Source organism: Drosophila ananassae, chromosome XL (genome assembly GCF_017639315.1).
Source record: "Drosophila ananassae strain 14024-0371.13 chromosome XL, ASM1763931v2, whole genome shotgun sequence".
NCBI lineage: Eukaryota > Metazoa > Arthropoda > Insecta > Diptera > Drosophilidae > Drosophila > Drosophila ananassae.
In genome coordinates this window covers 1,223,371-1,243,608 of record NC_057931.1, presented here as the reverse complement: position 1 = coordinate 1,243,608, position 20,238 = coordinate 1,223,371, and the positions used below count along the sequence as shown (strand labels likewise).

Below are 20,238 nucleotides of genomic sequence, written 5' to 3'. Positions count from 1 at the left end.
ATAGTTCGGGACAGGAGCAGCCTGGCGGAACACGTGCCTCTTTTGAATAAGTGGAAAACTTTTCGACTATGACACGCAACTTAATTTAAACTTTGCACCCCAGCCAGCGAGTGCTCCAGCGCCGACGTCGGCAATTAGTTATGAGCCTGGATTTGGCTCAATCAGGGACGGATGCAGGGGGTGGCCCCATCCCCGGGTGCCGCATCCCGCCTGTGCACTCGCCGCGCCGTGTTTACCGGCGGCATTCAATCTGCAACTTAACAAGAAAACTTTTCTCGAAAACACACACATTCGACGGCACAAAGTTGCCCGCACAGTGGGGAGAGTCCTGGCTAATCCTGAACGAATCCTTGATTAAAAAACTACAAATTAATGCTGGCGAGTGCCAGTCCAGACCACAAAACAACCAGCCTCTGGTGAATAAAACTTTATAAACATTATTCAAATGCTATCCGATTTGGTTACTGCATCCTGGGCCACCTCTCTGGCGTCGCCGGCGCCCAGGTCAGCTTCTTCGGTGGCGGCTTCTGGCAGGACACTATCCGGAGGTTCGGCGCCCGGTTCCATGTCCATTTTCAGGCCCAGGCCGGCCGGCTCGCCTGGTATGTTGGACAGGATCTCGTCCTCGACGTAGTGCATCATGTGGTAGAAGAGGGTACTCCGGCCCGAGCGGAGGCTGCTGCTGCTGCTGCTCTTCGGCGACGAGCGGTAGTCGGAGGAGCACATGGGCTCCAAGTCGGTTTGGGTGGCCTTGCCGTTGCCCCGATCGTCAGCCCCTTCCAGCTCCGACGCAGACTCGTCCTCCTCCGCCATCGCCTCTGCGTCCGCTTCGGTGTCCGTCTCGCTGTTGGTGTTGGTGTCCGTGTCATCGTCCTCGCCGTCCATCTCATCCACCTGGTATGCGAAGCGACTCTCGCTGCGAGCCAGAGATTGGAGGCACCGTTCTCGGATGGCCTGAACATCCTCGCTGTCGCACTCCGCCCGGATGGCTTCAATGAGGTAGAGCAGGGACCGGCCGTTGGCCTCCACCTCCAAGTCGCGCACCAGCTCCACGTCGCGATGGAGCTGGCACTGCAGCTCCAGGTCCCGCTTGATGGCCTCCGCCTGCCTGAGCAGGCTGTCGGTCAGCTGCTCCGTCTGCTGGTAGTCGGCCATCAGCTTGTCGGCCTGCTCCAGGGCCTGGAATAGCTCGCGGGCCTGCGGGCACCGCGGCGACGGGGGCGGCGGTGGCGGCGGCACTGGCAGATTGCCGGTCAGGGACTGGGCGCTACGCGGAGTCCGGTGGTAGGGCGCCGAGTCTATCTTCTTCAGGCGGCGCACGGTCGAGCTGCCGCCTCCCCCACCGGTGGCCGTGTTCCGTTGGGCTCCCGACTGGGTGGATCTGCCTGACATTCCGGGCCGCCGGCCGTAACGGCCACCGCTGTTGGTCGTCCGGGCGGAGACACTTGGCGTGGCGGAGGAACTCGACTTACCCCCCGGATAATCGTAGCCCTCCAGGCTGGACATCTTGAGGCGACGAGCCCGCTCCACCACGCTGGCCATGGCACGTCCCACCACCACCAGCTTGGCATCCATCTCAGGAGAGTCACCGGGTGCCCTGCTGGGGTCGTCGCCGCCACCCGGTTCCACACTCATCTCTTCGGATAATTTGGATAAAAACGGTTCCTGTTACGGTTTCGTGCGCGGTTCGTGTGTCCTTTCCTGGGAGCGTCCTTGGGGGCCGTGGACAACTCCTTGTGCCGTTTCTAGTGTAGTTTTCTTTTTGTTTTAGTTGATTTTAGATTTTGGTTTTCGAGTCCGAATTTTTGGGGAAACCGTGTGGGTTGTGTCGAGCTATATGGCACCAGAGCGTTAGCCAACCTAGTGGAGCAAGGCCTACTCCTAAACTGGCGATGATTCCCAACGAACCTGAAAGCCAGAGTCCTGTACTGAAAATGAACTGGAAGAGCCAACAAATTAAGCGGAAAATGTTTCAGTTTCGAACCACGGTCGGGGCTCCTTCTGCTTTCGCAAGCTGCGAGAGTGCAGGATAAAAGATGGCGGATTGCGAACGGCGGCGAGTGGAGGCCGTGGCTCAAGGATGCAGGAGTCAGGATGCAGAAAGAGCTGCCGGGTGCTGTGGGGTTAAAATTGGCAAGTTGATGTCACATAATTGCCCCTCGAGCGCTCGTCTTAATTATTGTGCTGGCTGACTTCCTGTTGCCCGACTTAATTCCCCGTTAAAGCCAACACACCACAAGCCACGCCCACACTGCGGTCCGCCATCGTTCTCGCCCCTCGCCCCTTCCTGCCCCATTGCGTTTGGCATGGAAATAATTAAAATTGTTTGAGGTTCGAGTGCAGCTCGAAGAACGGGAGGTGCTCCACAGGATGGGGAGTATATTTACATGACAGTAAACAGAATCTCCGTGGATTACCAGCCAGGATCCGGAGAGGGGGATTACTGGGCCTGGGAGTCGGATGTGGCCTTCAAAACGAATGTGGGGGGGACGGAAGCCAACTCAGGCCATGTAGCCTAACGGATAGGGCGTCGGACTTCGGATCCGGAGGTTGCGGGTTCGAATCCCGTCATGGTCAGTCAGCAGTCACTTTTTTGTTTATTTTCTCGATACTCATGTGGAGTTTATAACTCTAGAAGGTTAATAATTCAAATTGTTCAATTATAGACAAACAGGACTCGCACAAGAGCCCCCCAAGACCCATCAATATTAATAGACTCTGGCTACCGCGACTCCAGAGTTCTCTGTTGACTTTCTTTGCTTTGTTTGTGTTTTAATGAAAAGTGAAAAGCGGGAAAACAAGTGCAGAATAGGGGAATAGCAATCGAAAGCTTTCAATTTGTTCGCCCATTGTTTTCCTGTTGTTTGCTTTGGATTTTCCGCCATTTTTCCATTTTTCCACTTTTCCGGGCTTTGCTTTCGCCGAGAATTGAAACTTTGACAGTTATTTGTGTGTTTTGTCCGCCCACGCCCACGCCCACGCCCCCGCCTACACACACACATCCCACACACCCGTATAGTGGCTATAGCCGTGGCCTCGCACCGGAGGAGTCACGTGGCAGTGCATTTTTGGGAATGCCGGCGAGGATAACAAAAAATTGGGCAGGTGAAATGGAAAATAAGCGCCACAAGAATCAGAAAACAAAGCCCAGGCTGTATGGATATGCGGGTGGCACATGAAAAAATCATAGGGGGCCACTCGAATATCGAGTATACGCACTGTTGATTCAACTGGGCTGTACTTTTATTCTTTTAAAATTATTTAAAAAATCTTCAAATAAAACTTTATCCTTTAAAGTATCCTTTAAACTTATAATACTCCTAATTTCTCCCAGTGTCCAGCCAAAGCGAGCAAATAACAAAATAATATTGCATGCGAATAAAAATGCCGTCAAAACTGCCAATTTTTCTCAATTTGTAAAGTTTGTTGAATTTCCATTTTTGTTTGTTTTTTTTTCGCTGATATGTTTGGGTGTGAGGGGGTGTGCGGATTCCTGTTACGTGAAAAGTTTCAACTAGTTTTTGGGGGGTGTTTTTGTATTTCAATACCCTTGAAAAGAGCATTCTAATTTTCTCCATGTCCTATGCCCTAAAAGGTATGCTATAATTAGAGGGTTATCTGAAATAAGATACTTGTAGCTGATTAGTATTAAAAATACCAGCAATAAAAAATATGCCCACTGTGTACTAAATAGTATGACCTTCTCTGCCTCCTGCTCTCAATCGCCATTGCTCTCTCCGATCGGACATTTTTGATCCTTTACTCTCTCCTTCTTCCGCTCTTCCGTAAATCTGAGTTGGCAGCGCCATTGGCTTAGTTTCAGTGAATTAAGTGGAGATTTCACTTAATAGGAATTTTTAATTGATTTGGACGAAAGGATTTGGATAAGATCGCTCTGAATATAAGCATAGTCGAGTAATTGCGTGAAGTAAGCCCAGTGTTGAGTAATCACATATAGTTAAAATGTGTTGCTGCGGTTGCTCCTCTTTCCGTCCTCGTGTATGTGTGTGAGAGACACTTGGAGCCCCAGCTCAAAGTACCGTTACCCAAAGACAAGATATGTGTAAAAAGGCATGTAAAATGACAATGTAAAACGACTGTTTGGATGTAAAATGTCAGGTAAGTTTGTTTATTTTTTATTATTGCTTAAATTGAATGATTTTTAGTTTTAAAACTGTGATTATTAATTAAGATTCAATATGTGGAACTACTAGTGTATAAGAGATTCGTCTTGGCCCCAAAGTCACCCCTCCCTAGTCCCCCTTTTTTTTCGCTTTTCGGGGCCACCAATCTTGAAAATTCATTTGGAGTTACTTTCCCTCAGACTTTTTCAATACTTTGGCGCTGCTCTTAATCAAAGTTTGCACAGCGACAATAAAACTGACGATTTTATTTACAAACAATCAGAGCCTGAGCCTGCGACGCCCCAAGCCCCCGCGCCCCGCAAAACTGAAAACAAAGCCGGGACAAAGGAATCAGGCACTCCAAAGGACCTGAGCTGCCATGGAGGCGGGACGAGAGGCCGTTAGATGAATGACAAACGAGGCCGGAGTAGGCTGGAGTGGACTAGAGGGCGGGGCGGGGAGGCAGGGGCCGAATTTGGCAAATTGAGCGAAAAAGACCGAGGCAGTGGGCTACAGTGGAGCCTCTCCGAAGCCTCTATGGAAACTGGGCTTTAAAGTGTCTCCCTTAGCCACGGATGACTGTCTGTCGGGGGATGGGAGGCTTGGAGGCTTGGAGGCTAGGAGGCTGGGAGGCTGGGTGGGCGGCGACTACCCGCATGATGTTTTTTTATTGCCGCAAACTCTCGACGTGGGAGCCTTTCCGTGAGTGTCTTTTCTTAGTCCTTAGTCCTTAAATTCTGCTGGAATTCAATGCCTTCCGCCTTCTGCCCTGTCCCTTGTCCCTTGTCCCTTTACAGAGCAGTTGTTTAGCACATTAAGCCACTAAGACAACGTGGCCAGGGGGAGGCGAGTTGCCACCAGTTACCGGGCATAACACATCCTTGCTCCTTCGGCTCCCTGGCTCCTTGGCTCCTTGGCTCCCAGTTGTCAGCTGTTTTACGGCCAAGTTATGACGTGCCTCCGTCACGGGCTCAAGTATCTACAACGAGGAGACGAAAAATAAGAGTGTACACAAGATAAAAAGTGAAGTCCAAAGGAGCGACGGCAAGAGTCGGGACATGGGCTCGGGAAAGAAGGGCTCAGAACCACATTTTGATGGAGGAAAGTCTGAAAAGGGACAAGCTCAGAGGGGAGAGGCAGGAACTCCTCTAATCCTTGCATTTATAGGCAAAAAATTAAGATGATTCGAACTTCGTGGCTTGAAGACTGGTTCAAAAATGCCACTTTTCTCGCTTAACAGCCATAACTACCACTACTCCCTGGGAGGGTGGGAAGTCGCGGAAAAACCTGGCCAGAAAGGTGGCCGGGGAGAAGGAAAAACTTTTATGCGCTGCTCTGCTTCCCAGTTCTCTGCTGGCGTACACAACTTTTGCCTTTTATGTCCTTGTCCCGTGTCGTTCCTGTCGTCTCCCATCAGAGTATATATGTATCTGCTATGTACCCACATATGTATGTATGTGCCCGGAGTGCGGCGGGAGGGCGGTGCTTATGGCGTTTTGTGTGACATTTATTGTCATTTAACTGTGACAAAGTTTAGGGATAAGCATTCACCGAGCCATCTGTACGTCGTGTCACTGGCATCGTTCTCCGGATTGATGGGCGGACCAGGCGGGCCAGCCAGCAGCCAGGGGCGAGTGGGCGGGGCAGTTGACAGACTGTCCCCGAAAACGAAAAACGAACAGCTCCGGGCACAACATCACTTCGACTTAATTGTCTAGAGCAATCGAGAAATAGAAGGGACCCTTTTGGAAAATATTAACCGCAGTCAGGAGTTGCGACCGCAGGTCCTTGCTGTGCGGGAGAATGCTAATCGATGGTCTCGGCGATCAGGTCCTTCCCGCGGAAACGGCAGCCACCGGAGACGAAGCTGAGGCGGCCACGCCCGCGGAGAAGGCCGGCACGACGAAAGGACTGGCCAGGACCAAGGGACGGCTGCTGATGATCTTCCGCCTGGGAGCCCACCCGAGCTGCGAGTTCGTCAACGGGCTGCCGCCCCCTGGGCAGGGCGGGGGGTCTGGCCAGGACAAGGTGTAGGACTCAATAACTGTAATTAGAAATACAAGGACGAGGGCCTTCTCCAATATCCTGTTCTGTAATCTCTTTAAGAAGCTCCCCAGGTTTATTTGCTTTATTGATGAGTCATCGCTGGGCCAGGATGAACGGATACGATAGAAAGGATGCTTGCTGAGCTGGCCGGGTTATGGCCGGATTTTACGACTCGAGAGGAAAACGCTTTCGCTTTACACGGCCGGTGATGGGGCGAGGTGACGGCGAGCATGTGTTCCGAGGACATCAACTGTGGATGGGGGAATTGATTGATAATTGATAGCCCTGTAGCTCGTGCAGTGTCCTGGCAATCAGCTGTCAGAGGAGCCCTGGGACAGAGTATATTTTCAGAATTATTTATAATAATTTGGGCTTGCGGCCGAGGACTGGCGCTCTTTCTTTCGAATTTTGGCTCCGGCATCAAGTGCTGCGGTAAATCAAAGTCAACCGAAAGTGACTTGGATTTTGTTATGTTTGGGCAAGGACTTGCATCGATTTGCCAAAAAAGAGTGCAGTGGCTGGCGCGGGCGGGGAGGGGCTGTGCTGGGGCAGGTCCTTCCTCTGGACTGGCTCCTCTGCAATTTATGTTGCCGGAGTCCGGCCAGATGTTTGGTCGCATATGCAGATTAAGTTGAAAGCAGATCATGTTGGCCGGCAAAAAGGAACAGGGCCAAAAGAAAGGACCAGCAGGAGCACAGGCAGACGGGTGGCGGGAGGCGGAAGCAGGGGGGAAGTGGTCGAGGAAGTGGGGCAAACTAAACTGTTGTTGTTGGCTTGTTAGGCAGATGGTAGACATATCTCCGGCCGGATGTGCGCCAAGGATATGCTTACAAGGCAAACAAATTTACCCATAATGCTGTCAGATGCATATCGGAACCAACACAAAGTCCTGGATGCCTCCCCAGCCTCCCTCTCCTCTCCTCACTCCCTGCCTGCCTGTCCCTGTCCCTGTCCAAGTCCATGTCCTGCCGCCTGCAACCATTATTTGTATATACTCTAACTCCGAGTTAAACGGCAGTCAGTCTACTGTTTTATCCCCGCATTATGTCGGCCATTTTATCCTGCGGAGTGATGCCCGGAGAGGGTGTAGAGTGCCGGCATTATCCTGCCGAAGGACATCCGAGTGGGCCTAGGCGAGAGCTGCTGGCTTCCTTGGAAGTCGCCTGAATTTGTTGATTTCACTGCTGCTGTTGCCAAGACAGGCCACCAGGCTCCGGATTCAAAATCAGATGCAGCTGCATTAGATATTTTTGCACTGAGAGAAAAGTCACTCGGTTTCAGTTCGAAACGCATTTAGCTTATTAAAATTCCTTCGGGGGCTGTATCTCCTGCAATATTCATCCGATTCTTGATCGGAATACACCAAACGATTTGTATTTCGATTCTCTGTAAATCTGCATCAAACCCTAGAATCGAATTTCGGGATCGATTTTTTCAAAAATTTTCTGATACTCTTTTGCACTTGGGGAATATATCGCACTTGTCTCCCAGCGACGTCCATATCTTTGCCAATTTTCATCCGATTCTTGATCGGAATACACCAAACGATTTGTATTTCGATTCTCCGTAAATCTGCATCAAAACCTGGAATCGAATTTTGGGATCGATTTTTTTCAAAAATTTTTCTGATGGTACCTCTTCAAAAAGTGGGGATATTCGTATATGGCCCTACCACTGTCTATATCTTTGTCAATTCTCCTCCGATCCTTGCGGGTAATGCCTTAAAATATTCTCAGATCGATTCTCTGTAAATCTGCATCGAAATCTCCTAAAGCCAATTTTAGTAGCGATTAAATCCAATTCCGTTAAAGGAGCCTGCACTTTTTCTCAGTGCAGGAGAGTTTTGAAATATTCACAAAGCAAAAGAGTATATGTCGTGGGCGGACGGGGGAGGGAATTGGCTGCCCGTTGGGATACGTATCCGTTAGTTGTTTATGCTTTTGTTGTTGCTTCTGGCGAGATGGCCAGATGGCCACGCCCCGCTCCGCCCACATCCTTTGGGACGCACACTTCTTGCTGGGAGCGGCTTGCTGCTTTTTTGGTTCTGGCAGATGAATGATGCTGCCTTGAATGCTGGCTCCGGCTCCGGCTCGAGCTTGGGTTCTGAGGTTCTGGGGTTCCGGTTGTGGCCACTCCGGGCCGGAGCCTGGACTGCGGCACGGACTCCGGGCCATCATTTGTGTATTTGCAGACAAATTGGATTTCAACTGCGGCCTGCTCTCGCCAGCCGGTTTGCTCAATTAACTTTGTGTTGCCCAGGATCCAAGCAGGCCATTTCTCAGAATCTATCTCTTCGTCCTGCGACTCCTTGTTCTTTTTCTCTGGCCGTCTTGCACATGTACTTGCCCACATGGACACACATAGACCCATATATCCTTTTGCGGAAGTGCATGCTTGATAAACGGCCTGTGATTAGGCCGCGCCTCCTCCGCCGCCCGGAAGATTAGTGATGTAAGCCACAAGCGCTGCGATGGAGTGTTGTGTTGCAATCGAAGGGGCAGATAGCAGGATCGATAGCAGAGGCCACGACTCTCCGCATGGCAGTCTAATTCCACTCAGAGCTGCCACCAACTAATTGGATTTAAATTTCGGGAACAAAGCACCGGCCCGGCCTGCTTTATTAAATAATGCAATTTCGGATTTGGTTCGGATCTATTTGCAGAGCAGCCCGCATCGCTTCGGCGTCGGAGTCGGAATCGGAATCGGCCAACTGCACAAACTGGCAATATTTATTTATCGGAACGTGTGATACGGCCGGAGTCCGCCCGCGGCGATAATGTTTGAACAGACACCGCAAAAAAGGATAATCGCGGAGGGGAGGGGCCTGAAACACAAGCTTACTGTCGCGTTAAAGCTTTAAATAATAAATAAAATAATAATATAGTTTAGTGGCTAAACGTGAGGGCGGTGCGGGAGGGGATTAAATATTAAGTGGAGGGGGCGAGGGGGCTGCCGAAATGTATACTCTTGCCGGAAAAAAGGCGGACGGGGGCGGGGCAGAGGTGTCTCTCGGCGAGGAGATGACAGAAACGCGATAATGATTTCCGTTTTCACACCTCGCTGCGACACAAAGGATGTGGCGCGAGGAACAAAAAAGTGCAGGCCTTGCAAGGACCGGGGCTGCCACTTCGAGGGGGTGCTGTGGGGGGCGGACTTTGGGGACACTGGGGCAGGGGCAGGGGCAGGAGCAGGAGCCAGCGCCTGTGGCTGTAGCTGTGGCGGAAGCGCTGCATTTGCACATTTCCGGCGCTGCTCACTCAGCCCGTGCATAATCGATTAACTGGCGCGCATAAACATGACCGCAAATGTGCAAATGGAGGGCGGGAGGCAGGAGGTGGGAGGTCCTGGGCTAGAGTCCTGCCGGCAGGATGGCTTTGTAGCGGGCGATGTCGACATGCATAAATGCAAATGCCATGGCAATACATATGCAAATTACTTTTCACACACTCTGCTTCACAAAAATGCACCGCAATCCGGACGGATACGCGGATCCGGATGCGAATGCGGGTGCCAGTACACGGCGGGGCCACTGCGAGAAACAGAGGACCATCCTAATGATAATAGTCACTGTTATTAGCCTGGCTTTTCTCTCAGTGGCCTCAGTGGTTATGGAGCGGTAGCTGATTATAGTCTGCCACTAATTCTGTGTTTTCTCTGCGGGCTGGCAGCCCTAAACTAATTGCAAAGTGAGACTCCGCCGGAATGTATCCGCCGCCTCTACCTATCCCATCCGACTGCATCTGGCTGCCTCGCAAAGTGCCTGCGGCGCGTTAAAAGCTGGAAAATCTGCAGAGCACGTCGGTATCCGGGATATGCGCGCATATCCTTTCGGATCGAACGGCAAACAATTAGCCATGCCTGGCCAAGTTGCACGACATTTCGAATGAAGAGTCCGGAAAGTCTGTCAAAGCCTACCGTTTATACTCCCAACGGAGTAATCGATCTGGCCCTGGGGTCAGCCCTGTCCGAGATGCGGCCGGAGAGGGTCCTGCTTGGGCCTTCCATTGACAAAAGGGCTCGGCTCGGAGTCCCAACCAAATCCCAACCAAATTTATGGCCCTGTTCGAGGGGGGCCGGCCCGGAGGCGAAAGGTAACATAAAGTGGCTGGCAGCACCCGCCGGAGAATCAAATCAGAGAGCAGGAATGGCGCAAACTTTCGCCTTGATTTTTGGCAAATTAATTTTAGTTAAATTTCAACACGTTTATTCTGAGGCATTTGGGCTGGAAAACCGAGAAACTTCTCGGCAGCCGGAGTCCTGGCAGCCCTGGCAACCTGAAGGGAAAGTTCCGTACGTACTCCGGGTCGGAAGAGTCGGGACTTTCTGGCATATTGTTTTTGGTCGGAGGGCGGAATTGAAAAGCCAAAGGCTGGCGGTAAGTTTCGGTAAGGAGGAAATTACAGAGTGGGAGCTACAGCTTCGGAATGGAACCAGAACGAGAACCAGAACCAGAATGGAATCTAGCAATTAACGAGCTCTCGTCATTAGGACCTTGGCTTTCCGATGTTTGAATGTTCAATGTCCGTGTTTTATGATTCCTCGCTGATAGAATCTATTAATTTCCTCTTCGGAAAAAGAAAGCGATGATGAGTTCTGGCCTGAATGGAGGCCCAGAAGAGGGGCTTTTCCGGGAAGATGTCCCTTCCCTATCGTCCTTAAAAACGGCAGAAAGTTAAAGACGCCGAGACTGTGATTTTTAAGCACACAGCTTGGGACAACCGACTCCATTAATTGAATCCTTGGAGGCAACTAGGTGATGGATGTGTTTTCGTAGCACACTTTCTGGGGCGGGGCTCTGTGTGTTTTAATCAAATATTCTCTTGCTATTTTCACTCGGAGTGCTGTCTTCTAAACTGAAGTATTTTTTCTGGAAACTTTTCTTTGAAAACATTTGCATTTTATTTCTGTTTTTTTTTTTGTTGTTTAAAGTCTGGCCGAGAGCTCCTCGAGTTGTGAAGTTCCTCGGAAAGAGAACACTGTTTAAAGTTGGCCAAAACAGCATTCAACTGGCCAGCATCTCCGCAGGATTCTCCTTCTCCTGCTCCTGCTCCTGCTCCTGCTCCCACTCCACTCTACTCCTCCTGCGAATTCCTTTTTCTGTGGCATTGTCATTATGGCCACGCCTCCGCCTCTGGCTCCGTGCCCCTCCAGTAGGAACAGGTCCCTTTCCGGCTGCTGTTGTCGGTTTTGTTGATTCCTAATCAGAAACGTGTTTGCATGCACAGCGGCAGCCGCGGGCGGGCCGGAGCGGGGAGGCGGTGGCCACCCGTTGCTGTCGCTTGAGTAATGGCTGCAATAGGCAACGTGCTGTCTTCAGCAACTGTGGGGAAGCCAAGAAAGAAGCTACCAGGGCAGGGGGCGACACTGGAAGGTATTCCTAGAAGTTCTTGGATCTGAAAGTGGCATAAAATGAGGCAAACCTTTATCTCTAGTTCCTGCTTCCAAACACCAAGTCCACTTTGTTTCTCTCAGTGTGACAAACATGTAAGTGGGTGGCTGGGAGCAGGGTCCTAGCTGGAGGAGTGCTGTCTGGAAAAAGACAGAAGAATCCAACTGCAAGGAGTAGCCGGCGAGCAGAGAGTACAATGTGTTTTGCTGCGTGCGTGGTTTCATTTTCAATTCTGTTTTCCGTTTGGCAGTCGCCCTGGCCCCCCCTCCAGGCTCTCCAGGATCTCCGGATCTCCAGGCCCTCCAGCCTCCTTCTACAGTACCAAAGGTCCCGGAATAAAGATGAAACTCCGGCGGAAGTGACTTTATGCAACATGCATTCGACAATCAGGCGGAAGGCGGGTCAAAGGGCAAACTGTATATTCCACAAAAGGACAAAGGAAAAGGACACCGAATTCTTAGTACCCTCGGAACTAGAATGGAAATGGCGGCGAAAAAATATGACGGACGGGCGGGAAACACAAATGGGACGGAGGGCCGAAAATTCGAATTGAAATCGAAGTCGAAACATTCATTCATTTATTCATGGCCCTAGTTCGGGGGCTGGGGGCTGGGGGCGGCTCTCCTCGGTCCTGCCACGCCCATGCCGGGCACAGATGCTGCCCCAAGTTATGCCAAGATGGTTTTTGTGCTCCGAGTTCCCCATATTCCAGGGAATCGGGGTGTATTCGACCACAATGAAGCTGGAATTAAGAGAAATAGTAATATGTTGCAGTCCTGGGAGGCCCTAGGCTACAGTCCTTTCGGAAGCTGCTTTTTCGGCAGGACCCTGCCGGGCCGAAGGACCGGAAATAGGTTGGAGTTGGGCCGAAAGGTGAAGAGGTGAAAGCGGCGGCAGCTGATTCAACTAATCGTTATATTCCACACTCGAATACACTCCACTCAACGACCCTTGACAAGGACATGGCCGCTCCCAGTTTCCCAGTGTCTTGTCCTTTGTCTCTCCGCCTGGCAGCTACACTGAGCGAAGTGCACTTGAAGACGAAAGGCAGAGGAATTCCATAAATTTCCAGATGTGAGCAGCAAAAACCAGAGACCAGAGAACAGTAACCAGAAACCAAATGGCAGCTGCAGCTGCTGCTTCCTATTCAGGATTCAGTAGAGCTCCTTGGCTCGTCCCGGCACATCCTAACGATGTGCTGAGTGGTCAGTTGTCTGTCCGGCTGTCCGACTGTCCGAGTGTCCGACGACTCACACACACTCGGCGCTGTGTACACACAATTTGGTCAAAATTGTTTTTTATGCATCATCAAGTTGAGTTTTGTTTCCATGCGGCCTTTTGTTATTATTGATGTTGGCCAGGACCGAGTTGTGAGCGAGCTCCGAGCCCGGCTAATTGTTTCTGGCCAAATAAATGCGAGAGCTGGCGCCAGACGGCGATAAATCAATACAATACATTGTGCAGCGCTCCTAAAATGCAAAATGCAAAATGCAAATATGCGACTGTGCCCGGGACAGAAGCACAATCAACGCTCGAATTAATCCATTGAGGAATCAAATCGCATCGTTTGTTAATCAGCCAGAGCGGAATTAAATTTAATTGCCGGCTCTGCTCCGGATTACACAACAAACACCAGGGCGGTGTTTTAATTTCTTGCTTTGATTGTGTTTTAAATGGCAGAGGGCTGGGGCAGGGAGTGGGGAGTGGGCAACAGGATGCTCCTGGCAGCAGGAGTCCACATCCACATCCACATCCACATCCACATTTGTGTAATTTCCCCCGGCTGCGATGCCAACTTTATGCAACTTTGTGCGGCGGCTTCAGTTGCAGCTGCAAAGTGCTGGCAACATGCAAAGTTCGGATGATAAACAAGTGGAAATTATGGCAATGCTTTTCCAATCTGCTGCACGGAGCGGTGCAGCTTCCTCAGGGCCAGAGTGCCAGAGTGCCAGAGTGCCAGAGTGGCGTGGGGCGGGGGCAGGACTGCCATCCTGTGGCAATCATGGAAGGGCAAACCCATCGCGATTCCACATCAGGATATCAGGACTGATGCTGATGATGTGGTTGATGATGATGACTAAGTTGATGATGCGGTTGCCAAGGAGCAGTCGACAGTCTGGGACATAGCTGTAGCTCCTCCTAATGCGTTGTGTCGCTTCCCCGAGACCCTAAGCTTAGAGTGGCTTGTGGTTGAAGCCCCTCCAGACTAGGCTGGGCCCTTGAGTTCCTCCACCGACTTACACTCCTGCCACGCACTGTCTCCGCCGCCGAGTCCTGGCTGTGCGTGGCCTGGTGCGTGTGTGTGCGTGACCAAGCATCCTGCTACTAGACCGCAGCCATAAAAGACATAATAATCGTAATAAGCCGGGCCGGGAGGCGAGCTCCAGGCAGGGCCCAGAGGAGCCGAATGGCGACAATGCGGTAAACTTGGCTTAAGTCCTTCACTTGCAACCCTGCCTGCCACAAGGCTACAGAACAGAGACACAGAGAGAGGGGGAGGCGGTTGCAGTGCCGGAATTGGGAATGTCCTTGCAGCTCCTAGCCCATCCGTATCCATATCAGTTGTCCGCATTTTCGGAACCGGAATTCCCAATCTGGAGACCCGGGCATCCATTTGTGGGCCTCTAGCCACTAGCTAGTGCCCGGTAGCCACTGGCCAGTGTCCAGTATCCAGAGTAACGGAACGGAATGTCCGACTGCCCTTCTGTCCGTCCTTGTCGCCATGGCGGATGGTCTGTCGAAGGATTTCAAATTCAGGTACATAAACAATGACAGAGGAGCAGCAAGAAATGCCAAAGCACTGAAAAAAAAACATTTCGAATAGAGTAGAGCAGAGTTCTTCGGTGGAACAGGTGGAGCAGGAGACTGCCTCCCCGTTTCCCGCAGTGCACCGACAGAATCAGAGTCAGTCTCCACGGGCCCCGAGGCAGTGACAGAACGAGGAGCATCGGGGGCGGGGCAGGCCACATTGCTGGCTGCATTGCAAATGGAGATTATTTATGGAACATGTAGGTATGGTGCTCACTGGCGACTCGGTGGGTCGGTGCTCGGGTCCCATCCTGCAGTGGCGGAATATTCACAAAAGTCTGCCGCCCACAAGGGGGCCGGGCAGGTGGGGCGGCCGTCCTGCAGCAAGTGTTGCAAGTGCTGCTGTTGCTGCAACAGACGGTTGACAGGCACAGGGCACTGGAAGAAAGCCAGCACAGCTTGAAGGTTAAACTAACAAGGGGACAGACTTACAGGACTTCAAAGGAGGTTCTAGTTCAAGAAGGACTAGTATTCTACAGGGTTTTCATTTAATTTCTTTCCTGTCCACCAAGTAATAGCTCTACAGACCCCTTTTCCCTCTGTGTATCTGCCAAATCATGACGGCACTTTGCGGCTTTATGAGCTACGGGTCCAGAGACCAGAGACCAGAGTCCGGAGTCTCGAGCCCGAAGTCCCGGTCCCGGGTCCTTCATTATTTAACGCTAAAAATGTCGAACGCGAGGCCTGCTGCACTCAGCCGGAGGAGATGCGGCAAATGAGGCTCTCCCCTGCTTTCCCTGTCTCATCGGGATGGAGCCAATTTTCCGGCCAGGCCACGGCAAAGGAATGCAGAATTAAGAGCCAGTTCGAGTTCATTTCGGCCCACTTGACAATAACTCATCTAGCCGAATGTGGAATGCAATCATTTAATATTATCAGCAGCCCCACGGGGAGGACTAATGGAAGTGCCTCGGTCTGTGTCAAGAGTTAGGCAAACGATTGGCGGGATTGTGGCCCGGCCCAGGGCTTAATCAAGTTCGCAGAAATTACACTTTTTCGCCCTCGACCCGGCGGAGCTGGGAGGGTAAAAATTTCAATTATTGGAATGCAAATGGAATACAAATATTTGCATAAACACTGGCGGAGCGCAAAAAAGGCGGACTGCCCTCGCGCAGGATGCTCACCTTGGGCTAGGGATGTGTATCGAAACTGTCAATCGATTGAAATCGATTTTTTAGATAGCTTTCGCTTTAGAGTCAAAGTTTTCAGACTTAGTCAGACTTGGCACATCATCAAAAAACACAAGGAATTAGGGAAAAAGTTATGGGGAACTTGGAAGGGGGCTGCCAAGTCCTTGGCAACACCCTCATCCTCCCAGTTCTAGGCCAAAAGAGTGGAAAATCTGGTCCGTTTGTTTTCTGCAATTAGAATGCCAAGCACATGCCTCACAGGATGTACAAGGAAGAAGGATATGCCCCAATTATATCAAAAATATTATGCAACAAATGGGAAAAGTACAAGTGGGAGAGTTCTCCCCCCAAAATCACGCCAAAAAGGCAATATCAAAAGGATTTCCCGCTATTTGGCTTATATTTTCGGGAGACCTCAATAAAAGCCAGGAGTCGCCGCGGGCTGGCCAATTGGCGGCACTTGTTGCATGCACCATTGGCGCTGCTGCCCGAAAATGTTAATTAAGCGAGCGTGCCCCTCAGAAATCCTCCTCCGGCACTATTAATGTGAAGCGTTTGGGGCTTATATCAGGGCAGGCGGGCAGGACTCGCAGCGAGGAGGGTAACAGAATTCAAATTGGAAAATATTTGATGCTCCTGGCTGGTCGTCCTGTGAAGTCCTGCTCAGTCCTGCTCAGTCCGGAGTGCATTCCCGGCGGAGGGCAAATAATAGCCAAAAAGGGGAAAATAACCGGCGTGTGATGGACAGGTGAAAAATGAGTGTAGTGGCCAGGGAGGAGCGACGGCAGGTCGCAGGTGAAAAGGGACCGGGGTCAGGGTCCAATCAATATGGAAAGCACTTTAAAAGCATGATTCATATTCAACACGCGCAGAACTCGCGCCGAGGCATTAAGACGCCCAAATGAAATGGAACGAAATGAGCAGCTGCCATAAGGTTGCAAAAAACGGATAGATCACTGAGAGAAGTGACTTTTAACCTTAAAAATGAATAGGTTAAAAAGGGGGATAGGCTAAGGAGCTTCTTTGCTATCCAAAACATAAAATCCTGCACTCTGAAAACCCTTTTCAACACCTTTTCTCTCTGTGCAATCGAACTCGCTTCGAAAGGAAATTAAGTACACATTGTTTTGGATGATTATTGTTGGGGAAGTGGGTCGGGGCGGGGCTCGCGGGGACAGCCGCCATTACGTTTTCCATTCGGTTTCGGAAAATTACGGATGACTGGCCAGGAACAGGGAACAGGGAACAGGGACCTGGACCAGGACCAGGACCAGCTCTCCGAAGGACAAGCTAATGCAATCAGCGCCATGCAAATGTCCGTGCTGGATTTATGGGGGGGGCGAGGCGGGCTGGCTGCTCGTCGAATCGTTCAATATTGTACATATATATATATAGATATTCCAAATTAAGCGAGAAAAAAGTCGGCAGAATAAATTATTTCCTCCGCTGTGTGTTTTTTTTTCAGCAAAATGGATAAAATTTTAAAATAGAAAAATGATTTCCTTGTTGCCCGTGCCTTTCGGCACCCTCGTGGATAATGATGTGAATAAATGAACAATAAATTGTTCCCCGGATCTGCGGCAGATTGTTTCTCCTGGTTGTTGTTGCTTTGTACTTTGTACTTTGTACTCGAATGAGTACATCCATCCTCCTTCACTGCCACGCCCCCTACCCCAGCCCATGCCGCACAGGCTGATTGTTTTTGCCACTCGAGAAAGCATCTTCATGTCGCCAGCAAAGCCGCAATTTATTGTCCTCCTAATGCCTGCGAATTGCGAATGGGAGCGGAGAATTCCCAGAACGACACGGTTCTCCACGGAGTCTCCAGAGTCGAAGGGGAGAGCCTGGGCCTGGCCACGCCCATCTGCCTATTTGTGGCATATTGCTTAGGGGGAGTGGCAGTCTGGGCCAGAGGAGGCGCATTGTTTTCTATTTTTCCATCGGAAAGTGCGGAAAAAACATAAACAAGGAAATGAATACGAATAAAAATCATTGAATTACAGCTGATATATGTACTAGGAGTGCTACTAGTGAGTACTAGACTAAATCCTCTTTGAATTTCAAGCCTGTGACTCGCTGGGATCATGAACCCTTTTAGCCAAGCAACCTCTCAAGGGGCCTCAAGTATCCGGCAGCCTTTCAGCCATCCATCCGTCCATCATTCCATCTATCCCACCATCCATCCATTCATCCATCCATCCATCCATCTATCCTTCATTACAAGGGCAAGAACCTCCCGACGGCTCCAGTAATGGCAGATGCGATTTCTCCGCGGACCTCGTAATTGACAGGCAACGTGGCTCGATTAGTGCCACAGCCACGGGCGGGGGCTGCGGCTGCGGCGGGAGGAGGGCCAGGAGCAGTGCAAATTTCAGGCTATTCGGCAACCGTTTCGGCCCGAAACCGACACCGAAACCGCACACAAAATGCAATGCTTAATTAAGCCTCCATTAAAATGCAGCCCAGCCCCACGAAAATGGCAAATATGCGTCAGCATTTCGCAAAACTTCCAATTCCATTAAAGCGATTTAAGAGACCTATTAAAGCCGTTTAGCTTGGCCGGAAACAGTCTGCTCTGGGCTTAAATAAATCGGCTGTCGATGGCGAAACCACTCCAATACCTTTCATAACTTCTCTCCGAATTCACATCCACATATTTTTGAGATTTTGAGAAACGCTTTTAACGAGATTGCAAGAAGAATGGTGGCCGAGTGACGGGGCAGTTTTCGATCGGGAAGAACGCCTTCCAGCTCCAGAGCTTCTCCACTTTAATTTTTGTTCTCGCAGATTCGCAGTGGCATTGTTGCAGTTGCCAGGACTGCCAGGACTGCCCGGACTGCCCGGGCCTGGCAATATTGTGGCTGCTGTTACCGTTCCTGTTAACAGTTACCGAAATGGCCAACAACCGCCGCAGGCATTTCATAATGCCGCTGCTTATGTTTCGGCGAACAAATGCGAGCTGGGGTGTGTGTGCACTGGGAGAAACCGAAGGACTTCAGTACGAAGCTCTTCTATTTCAGAATATTCAAGAAGACAACTTTTCAGGGGAAAACACTGGCTTGTTGGCTTCGAAAATAGTCGAAATGAGGTGTTGTTTTTCTCCGAGTGGCCTGAAAAGGCGAAAATTCTGCTCTTTACTGCGGCTTGTGGTCGCCGCTTTTTGGGGAGAGTAATGGGGGCATGAACAGCAGGAGCCAGGGACCGGTGCAGGGGGTAGAGTTGTACAATAAAAAGGGCCAATTTGGCGGCTCACCCCCCCGTCCTCCGCCCCTCTGGCGGGGTGCTGCAGCTGGGCCGTTGTCTAAGCCAACATGAAAATTTGCTTGAGCTTTGCCATTAACAAACAGCCGGCGGGCCAGGGCCAGAGCCAGAGCCATGGCCAAAGCCAAAGCCGAACTGGAAGCCAAGTGCTGAGACAACGCAGTCTGTCTCTTTCTCCTCCCCGGCAACTGTCTCTTTCCGGCCGATAATATAATGTATAATTCTTCTTTTCTTGTTCGCTAGGTGGTGTCCTTTTCGGGTATATAGGGCCTTCTTAAATGTAACAAAAATATTAGCCACTCGCTGTTTCCCTTCCGAAGCGTTTAGCAACGTTTTTTATCGTGTTTTTTATTAATAAAAATAATAAAAAAAATAAAAACAAACTCCAGGCCAGCGGCAGGTCACTAAATAGTCTGTATTGTGTTTGCGGAAAAAGCGCCGCTTGTTTTTCCCTCTGTTTTTTGTAGTTTTTTTCACTTTTCGCCAAGGGCATTCAATTAAGCGGCTCGCTGCTCGCCCCCTGCCCCGCCCACTGGCCGCCCATTACACCCGACCCCCAGCCAACCCTGGGCTGCCGAAATATGGCCAGAAATCGCTGGAAGCGGCTATTAGTTTGGTACATTGTACCCCGACCATCGCAAATGGCAACTGGCGACTGGAAACTGGTAATGCCAATGCCTGATGGCCGATTCCAGGACCTAATTAAATGCAGCGTCCAAAACTTTGTAATGGCCTGCACGCAAGATGGCGCCACCGGCAAAGGATATTATTTTGCAAGGAGGGATTGGACAGCCACCCCTGCCGTGGATTAGCTTTAAATTATTTTTAGTTCAGTGGCCCGACGCACACGAGTAACATGTACATCTATTCAATATTAATTCTCCCCCTGAGCTGTGGCTGCTTACTTTCCGTTTCCTTGGCTTCCTTGGTCCGCCGCAAATGTCCTTGTTGTAACATGTGGATTTTAGTGCCGCCATATCGCTAAACTCTTGTTGCTTTTGTGGCTGTCTGGTTTATTATCGTCCCTGTAGCCATTTCTCTGGAGTTCTCTGGAGCCACTGGCCCCCTTCGCTTCACAGCCCAGGCATCCTTTTCGCAGGACGAACAAATGGCGCGGGACCTGCCTTATCCTGCTTCTGGTATTTGTTAATATCGCTAGCTTAACTAAGTCCCAATGACTTTTATATGATTTTCGGCGGCTCCGTGTGTGTGTGTCGTACACGCTTTTGGATTGCCATTACGAAACTGAAATGGTCGTAAAAATACCGCAGCAACTTGTTCTTGTTCTGGCAGCGCCTTTGATGTGCCTTTGGCTGCCACATCCTTGTCCTTGTCTCGTCCTATTCAGTCCTGCTCCCGCACTGCCCCTCCCAGTAATGAAAAGCGCGTTAAACCGCAATGCGTGCCGTTGTCTATGCCACGCACACACACTTCCCCAGATCCCCCTCTTGTCCTATATACTTGTGTGTGTATATATCCT

The 20,238-nt window shown here is 50.7% G+C and overlaps 2 protein-coding genes and 1 non-coding gene across 3 annotated transcripts; 2 read left to right on the top strand and 1 right to left on the bottom strand.

The window, feature by feature from the left end:
* Positions 1-412: 412 nt before the first annotated feature.
* On the bottom strand, positions 413-1,888 carry LOC6503900. Its single transcript, XM_001963771.3, has one exon. It carries the CDS (start codon positions 1,633-1,635, stop codon positions 442-444), a length of 1,194 nt encoding a protein of 397 aa, XP_001963807.1. The 5' UTR covers positions 1,636-1,888; the 3' UTR covers positions 413-441.
* A 616-nt stretch (positions 1,889-2,504) lies between these two features.
* Positions 2,505-2,577, top strand: Trnar-ucg. Its single transcript has one exon. It is a non-coding gene; the product is annotated as a tRNA-Arg (tRNA).
* Positions 2,578-5,761: 3,184 nt separating this feature from the next.
* Positions 5,762-6,207, top strand: LOC6503753. Its single transcript, XM_032452634.2, has one exon. It carries the CDS (start codon positions 5,928-5,930, stop codon positions 6,156-6,158), a length of 231 nt encoding a protein of 76 aa, XP_032308525.1. The 5' UTR covers positions 5,762-5,927; the 3' UTR covers positions 6,159-6,207.
* The last annotated feature ends 14,031 nt before the right edge of the window (positions 6,208-20,238 follow it).

What these genes read in the sequence shown, in the direction of transcription:
- LOC6503753 (XM_032452634.2), top strand. Translation starts at nt 5,928, where the DNA reads ATGCTAATCGATGGTCTCGGCGATCAGGTCCTTCCCGCGGAAACGGCA.
- LOC6503900 (XM_001963771.3), bottom strand. Translation starts at nt 1,635, where the DNA reads ATGAGTGTGGAACCGGGTGGCGGCGACGACCCCAGCAGGGCACCCGGT.